Here is an 8,350-nt window from a genome sequence, read left to right as displayed (position 1 = left end):
CTTTTTTTGTATTTCTTTCCTTCATTGCTTCCTTTTTTTTCCTTCCTTCTTTCCTTTCCTGCCTTCCTTCCTGTCTTCCTTCCTTCCTCCTTCCTCCTTTCTTCTTTCTTTCTTTCCTTTCCATCCTTTTTGGCTTTCTTCCTTTTTTTGTATTTCTTTCCTTCCTTGCTTCCTTTTTGTCTTCCTTCCTTCCTTCCTTTCCTGTCTCCCTTTCTTTCCTCCTTCCTTCCTCCTTCTTTCTTTCTTCTTTCTTTCCTTTTCTTCCTTTTTTGTAGTACTTCTTTCCTTCCTTGCTTCCGTTTTTCTTCCTTCCTTCCTTCCTTCTTCCTCCTTTCTTTCTTCTTTCTTTCCTTTCCTTTCTTTCTTGCTTTCTTCCTTTTTTTGTATTTCTTTCCTTGTTTCCTTTTTTCTTCCTTCCTTCCTTCCTTTCCTGTCTCCCTTTCTTTCTTCCTTCCTTCCTCCTTCTTTCTTCTTTCTTTCTCTCCTTTCCTTCCTTTCCTTCCTTTTTTGCTTTCCTCCTTTTTTGTATTTCTTTCTTTCCTTGCTTCCTTTTTTTCCTTCCTTCCTTCCTTCCTTTCCTGTCTTCCTTTCTTTCTTCCTTCCTTCCTCCTTCTTTCTTTCTTCTTTCTCTCTTTCCTTTCCTTCCTTTCTTGATTTCTTCCTTTTTTGTATTTCTTTCCTTCCTTACTTCCTTTTTTTCATCCTTCCTTCCTTCCTTTCCTGTCTTCCTTTCTTTCTTCCTTCCTTCCTCCTTCTTTCTTTCTTCTTTCTCTCTTTCCTTTCCTTCCTTTCTTGATTTCTTCCTTTTTTGTATTTCTTTCCTTCCTTACTTCCTTTTTCTCATCCTTCCTTCCTTCCTTTCCTGTCTTTCTTTCTTTCTTTCTTCCCTTCTTCCTCCTTCTTTCTTCTTTCTTTCCTTTCCTTTCCTTCCTTTCTTGCTGTCTTCCTTTTTTATATTTCCTTCCTTGCTTCCTTTTTTTCTTCCTTCCTTCCTTCCTTTCCTGTCTTCCTTTCTTTCTTCCCTCCTTCCTCCTTCTTTCTTCTTTCTTTCCTTTCCTTTCTTTCTTCCTTTTTTGTATTTCTTTCCTTCCTTGTTTCCTTTTTTTCTTCCTTCCTTTCTTCCTTTCCTGTCTTCCTTCATTCCTTCATTCATTCTTTCATTAGGTAACGGAGTCTTCTTTCAACGTGATGTAAGATGTCTCTCTATATCTCTGTTTTTGGCTAAGATAACTGAGTCTTCATTAGGTAACGGAGTCTTCTTTCAACGTGATGTAAGATGTCTCTCTATATCTCTGCTTTTGGCTAAGATAACTGAGTCTTCATTAGGTAACGGAGTCTTCTTTCAACGTGATGTAAGATGTCTCTCTATATCTCTGTTTTGGGCTAAGATAACAGAGTCTGCATTAGGTAACGGAGTCTTCATTGCACGCGTATCTAACCGTTCCCTTTCCCTTGGTTCCAGGTGATGTAAGATGCAGCGTGGGAGCGCCTGGGGCCCGGCGTGTGCGGGGCGCCTGCTGCTCTTTTTCGCTGTCGCCCTCATGCTCTCCACGCTGTGTCTGGCCACCGTCAGCGCCAGAGAGTGAGTCACGCCTACTGCTTACTGATGCTGCTTTATCTTGCCTTAGCTTATGGTGTTTCTACTGACCCTCACTGTATATCACTCTCTCCCTCAGTGATAAATATTAGTTACTGTCTCAAAACACTCACGGCAGCTTCTTAACTTTCCCCAGAGAGTGAGTCACGCCTCTTCCTTACTGATGCTGCTTTATCTTGCCTTAGCTTATGGTGTTTCTACTGACCCTCACTGTGTATCACTCTCTCCCTCAGTGATAAATATTAGTTAGTCTCGAAACACTCACGGCAGCTTCTTCTTAACTTTCCCCAGAGAGTGAGTCACGCCTCTTCCTTACTGATGCTGCTATATCTTGCCTTAGCTTATGGTGTTCTCATTGACCCTCACTGTGTTTCACTCTCTGCCTCTGTGATAGATTTTAATTACTATTATCTCAAAACACTCACGGCAGCTTCTTCTTAACTGTTTTCCCCAGAGAGTGAGTCTCGAGTGCTTATTCTTACTTATTTATGTTATTTCCACTGACTCACGCGTGTGGCCGTCATGCAACCACTTGTTTTGGAAGCTAGACCAGTCAGCACAAACATTTCAAACATCAGTATATTCTTAACTGTTTTCCCCAGAGAGTGAGTCTCGAGTGCTTATTCTTACTTATTTATGTTATTTCCACTGACTCGCGCGTGTGGCCGTGTTGCAACCACTGATCAGCCAGCACAAACTTTTCAAACATCAGTATATTCTTAACTGTTTTTCCTGTTTTTCCCCTTCGTTTGTTGATAATGATAGTAATAAGAATAACGACGCGTAGTAATGATAATGGTAATAATAGTCTCGCTAGCCAAACGTGATTAGCGACCACATTTTTTAAACTTTATTTAACGATAATGATAGTAATAAGAATGACGACAGCAGTAATAACAATAAAAGAGAAGAAAAAGAATAACAATAAGAATAAGAATAGTAATAATAATGATAATAATAATGATAATGATAATAATGATAATAATAATGATAATAATAATAATAATAATAATAATAATAATAATAATAATAATAATAATAATAATAATAATCCCACTACCCAAACGTAATTAATAACCTCAATTTTTACACTTTTCAGCAAATATATTTTTCATTTTGATCAGACCAGACCAGAGTCAAAATTTTGGAAACATTCAACCAAATTCTTTTATATTTTTTTCAACACTCAAATTCGGCTGACAGTTGTGCATGGAAGAGACGAATGCTCAAGTCTATCTATATATATTTAATCTTTTTGCTCAGCCTATTAAATTACTTTGGAGGAGAAGGTTGAAGAGGTGCAGTTCATTAGAAAGAATTATGGATTTTTCTATATATTAATTCCTTTTTTTTTTTCATTAGGACTATTTATGTTTTTCGCCTAGAGAGTCTTTGTATCAGTAATTATTTTTTCAGTCTGCCAAAAATTAAGTTTAAAGAGTATTACATTTTTATCTCGTTTTTATCCAGTAATGTTGATTTTTTTAGAGAAGTAGATTTTTATGACTTTTTTTTAGTAAGTCAAAATACGGAGTCAGTTATTCTGTTTTTTTATTGTTTTTTTTTATTATTCATATTATATTTTTCTCGTCTTTTTATCCACTAATATTGATTGTTACGTATTACTAAGAAGTTGATTTTTCTGTAATTTTCTTTTCCTAGTCAGTCAAGAATGCATTGCACGCCTTCACTCTATTCTTAAGGTCCTTCATTATTTTATCCTTTCATATTCTGATTCGCCAAGACAAGTTTTATTTTTCCTTAGTCATATTTTTCATCGTAATCTATTTTTCAGTCATCCAAGAATGCATTTCAGCCCATAAATCTATGTCTTACTTCTATCTTTTATAACCTTTATTTGATTTTCTTTAAGAGCCTACTAACTCATAAGTCTCTTAGATTATTCTCTTTATTATATAGTTTTAGAATTACAAAACTTTTATTTTTCATATAAGTGAGTTTAGCATCAATTTATATCTACTTTTGCACAAGACGCTGATTTATTTTTAAAGTCCAGCATTCCTTTCATTTCATCTATAACAGCTCGGCATGCCTTTCATTTCATCTATAACAGACCAGCATCCCTTTCATTTCATCTATAACAGCCCAGCATCCCTTTCATTTCATCTATAACAGCTCGGCATCCCTTTCATTTCATCTATAACAGCTCAGCCTCCCTTTCACTCCTCTATGCATGTATAAGCGTCCCTGACTACGAATCTGCGGGCCTGGGTTTGAATCCCGGCCTTGGCAGCCCACCCAGCTGTCCACCCTCCCTTTCGGGCTGGTGGATAAATGTGTACCCGGGGACACCTGGGGAAGGCACATTGTGGTAACCCGGATGTCACACTGGTCCTGTGGCACAAAAGGTCAACGGGACGGAGATGAGCACCGCAGCCACGCGCAGCTGTAGCGTATACCTTTATGCTGGGATCACACATCCGCGATTTCGCTCTGCGACGGTTGGCGATTTTGAAAATTTCCGAAATCGGCATATACACTCGACATCGTAGCGACGTCCCTGCGATTAGTCGCAATAGTCGCGCGATAAAGTTCGCGCGACTTGCGGGTGCCTGCCCGTGGCGCGAACATTTTGAAATGTTCAAAATGTTCGCAGAAAATCTGCGATATTGGCCAAATCACACGATTATTTGCACGGTTAAGCGAGAGACCATCGCAGTATGCGCTCGCATACCCTCGTCAAACGCAAGGGGTCGCGGTGTATGCGCGCGTATATGCGAGGGATTTTGTACATCGTGCGTATGGCAGCGACGCTGCTTCGGAAAGCGAGATGGCAGCGAGCGAGCGGGAGGGTGTGAAAAACCCTCTTGCAGACTCCTTACGTTCTTATGTTCTTATAAATAAAGGTTTCCCAACATTAATATCTTATGAATATCATCAAATTAGACATAAAAAAAGAGGAAATAAATAAGTTATAGTATAAGGAGAGGAATAAATATTCACATGAAAAATCATATAAATACATTGACAGTCATAACAGAGTGGAGGCGGTGGCTGAATGGATAGCGTGACGGCGCCGCGTTCAGGATTGAGTTCAATCCCCGCCCGGTGCCACCAAGCTGGGATTTTTCAGCCGCCGCCGAGTGGCTTAAAACTACCCACATGCTGTCCAGAAGACCACCTATCAACCCGGACTCTAGATTCTAGGATTAAAGATGAGCTCCGGGAGGGCAGCATGAGCCAATGCAAGATGGCGCTAATATAAAACACTCGCCTGCGCCAGAACGGGCTGGGCCGACCATCAGGCCCCACCGGGAAGAAGCCTTGGGCCGACCATCAGGATCCACCGAGAAGAAGCCTACCGGCGCAATAGGCCACGACGTAAAAAACAAAAAAAAAAAAAAAAAAGTAGACTCCTATTATTTTGATTTGTCACCGTTTTAAATATCTCTTTGACATTCAAAACGCTCTCGTTACAATTATTATATTCAACAAGCCGATCCTCCATCCCTATACTAGGCAACCAGTCACCTGCTATCTGGCAACGTCTTCTTCTTCTTCTTCTTCTTTTGACCTGTAACGCTTTGTATCGCTTCTTAGGTCCTCCTCCTCTCGTTCCTCTTTTCTTCTAATTCACACACGTTCCTTTTCAGTATTATGTAACTTTCCTAACGGCAATAAAGTCACTTATTTTCACGCATTTGTTCATTCTTCTTCTTCTTTTGACCTTTCAATCTTTGTAGCACTTCTTAAATCCTCCTTCTCAACACTTCTATACTTCACGCCATGCACTAGTCACTTCACAGTGCACACTTATACATTTCACCCTGAACCTTGGTGTTTTTCTATTCTTTTCTTCCCCTGACTTTTCTTTTCTATGCACTTTTGTTAATGGTTTCCACTATTACGGGGTTGTAGCAATCGTAGTTGCCAGATACCAGGTGACTGAGTTGTCTAGTATAGGGATGGATGGTCGGCTTGTTGAATAATAGTAAATATAACGACAGCGTTATGAATGTCAAAAAGTGATGTTTAGAAACGGTGACAAATCAGTCTAATAGGAGTACCCAGCTACGACTGTCAATGTATTTATATGATTTTTTATGTGAACATTTATCCCTCTCCTTATACTATATCTTATTTATTTCCTCTTTTTTATGTCTAATTTGATGATGTTTATAAGATATTAATGTTGGAAAACCTTCATTTATCACAGAAAAAATATGCTTAACACAAAAATATGCATTAAAACACACAAAAAATAACATTTTAGTTGGGGAGCGCGGGACACACTCGGCCTTGCTTGGATGACTCATAATATGAGCTGTCAAGCCTTCTCAATATCGAGACGGCAGTGACCCTGCCCGCCTGCAAAATAATAGCCTAGTTTTCATGAATTTATAATAATAGCATATTATTCCTAACTGCTAAATAATAGCCTATTGTTGATGAATGGAAAATAATAGAATACTATTCCTAAATGCAAAATAATACCCTAGTGTTCATGAATGCAAAATAATAGAATAGTATTCCTAACTTTTTTTAATATTTTTTTTTATTTATTTATTTTTTTTTTTTTTTACGTCTTGGCCTATTGCGCCGGTAGGCTTCTTCCCGGTGGATCCTGGATTCCTGATGGTCGGTCCAAGGCTTCTTCCCGGTGGGGCCTGATGGTCGGCCCAGCCCGTTCTGGCGCAGGCGAGTGTTTATAGTGGCGCCATCTTGCGTTGGTTCATGCTGCCCTCCCGGAGCTCATATTTAATCCTAGAATCTAGAGTCCGGGTTGATAGGTGGTCTTCTGGACAGCATGTGGGTAGTTTTAAGCCACTCGGCGGCGGCTGAAAAATCCCAGCTTGGTGGCACCGGGCGGGGATTGAACTCGCGGCCTCCTGAAAGCGGGGCCGTCTCGCTATCCGTTCAGCCACCGCCTCCCCTAAATAATTGCCTAGTATTCATGAATACAAAATAATAGAATAGTATTTCTAAATGCAAAATAATAGCCTGGTTTAGCAAAATGCAAAATTATAAGCTAGTGTACACAGTAAAGTTATTAGCTAGAGTACACCGTAAAATTATAATGTATTTCTCTTGACTACTTCATTAGCTTAATAGCAAGTTATTACTGACTGTAAAACTCTTTCCACTTACAATTTCTTACAGAAGTAGTAGATACGGTATAACATGCTGAAAACCTTACACCATACGAATAAAATCCAATATTCCTCAAAACAACTTACTTCGTTCCCAGGAGATCACGACCCCCAGGTTAATAACTGCTGAATTAGAAGCAAGAAACAATAAAGCAATATCAGCGACAGCAAGGGAGGGTAGCACGGGCTACTACTTACTTGAAGCACTGGGTGGTCGTTACTAACCGACTATCAAATTTGAGTCGACACAAGCAACTGGCGTTGCCAGATGGGGATTATTTTACCATATTGAAAATCCTATAAGGTTGATCAGACGAAATAATAACCTTAGCGTCAGAGCGTCGGGATATGCAGGGTGCCAAGATTAATTTCTGGTTAGTTAGTTAGTGTGTGTGTGTGTGTGTGTGTGTGTGTGTGTGTGTGTGTGTGTGTGTGTGTGTGTGCGTATGTATGTGTGTATATATATATATATATATATATATATATATATATATATATATATATATATATATATAATATGTGGTGTGTGGGGGATGGATGGTAGAGAGAGCGCGATAGTGTTGCCCGCCTATATGGGTCGTACAGCGACGCGCCCTCGACGTTTTCTCGACCATGCGTGCGATGTCGAGCATCGTCGAGCGGCTAGACGAGGGGCGATCGCGCATAGTCGCCAGGCCCTGCGTTCATCGCGAACCGTCGCAACGGGTTTTATTTTCAAAATTGGGCTCCTCTGCGTACAGTCAAGCGCATTCACGCACGATTCACCTCGACGTCCCGTCGCCTGTCGCCCTCGTGTGCTTATAGGCGAGCGACCCTCCCTCGCCATGTTGCTGTGAGTTGAAACAGAGGCAAACTCGCAGAGACAGTGGCGATGCTCCCACGATTTCGTGCATTTTCAAAATCGCCAACCTTCGCAGAGCGAAATCGCAGATGTGTGACCCCAGCATTAATTTTACCTTTTTACCGCTCACTTTTTATCCTTCCCACTCATTTTAAACCAATTCCACTCACTCCCAGTCCCTCCCTCTCATTTTTGTACTGGCCACTCACTTTTTTATCCTTCCCACTCATTTTAAACCAGTTCCACTCCCTCTCATATTTTTACTATTCCACTCATTATTTATCCTTCCCACTCATTTTAAACCAACACCAGTCACTCTCAGTCCCTCCCTCTCATTTTTGTACTATTCCACTCACTTTTTATCCTTCCCACTCATTTTAAAGCAATACCACTCCCTCTCAGTCCCTCCCTCTCATGTTTGTACTAGCCACTCATTATTTATCCTTCCCACTCATTTTAAACCAATACCAGTCACTCTCAGTCCCTCCCTCTCATGTTTGTATCATCCCACTCATTTCAAAGCCCTTTCCACTTACTCTTAACCCCTTCCACTTTTCTAGCACTTCCCACTCATTTTAACCCCTTGGATGCGAATTTCCTACAAGGAGACATCACCAAGCTACATGAGTGGAGCAATAGGTGGCTGCTACAAATCAATGAAGAAAATGTAAATTCCTGCACCTTGGGAGGGGATATCCAGCACACCAATACCACATGGGAAACACTCCACTATCCACCACCCTTCCTCTCGTTTTAAAGTCTTTCCCACTCATTTTTTTACTCCACTCACTCATTTTTAAC

General features: G+C 40.3%; 1 protein-coding gene across 2 annotated transcripts in view; it reads left to right on the top strand.

Annotated features, from left to right (window-relative positions):
• LOC126993261 (glycine receptor subunit alpha-4-like) overlaps positions 1-8,350 on the top strand; it is a 153,303-nt gene that overhangs the window by 78,136 nt on the left and 66,817 nt on the right. For both annotated transcript variants that reach the window (XM_050852210.1, XM_050852218.1), the window contains exon 3: positions 1,463-1,582. In XM_050852210.1, coding sequence (XP_050708167.1) covers positions 1,473-1,582 — 110 coding nt within the window. In that variant the 5' untranslated portion in view covers positions 1,463-1,472. The remainder of the gene's footprint in view (positions 1-1,462; positions 1,583-8,350) is intronic.

This window comes from Eriocheir sinensis, chromosome 7 (genome assembly GCF_024679095.1).
Source record: "Eriocheir sinensis breed Jianghai 21 chromosome 7, ASM2467909v1, whole genome shotgun sequence".
In the NCBI taxonomy this organism is placed as follows: Eukaryota; Metazoa; Arthropoda; class Malacostraca; order Decapoda; family Varunidae; genus Eriocheir; species Eriocheir sinensis.
This window is presented reverse-complemented; position numbering and strand designations above follow the sequence as displayed.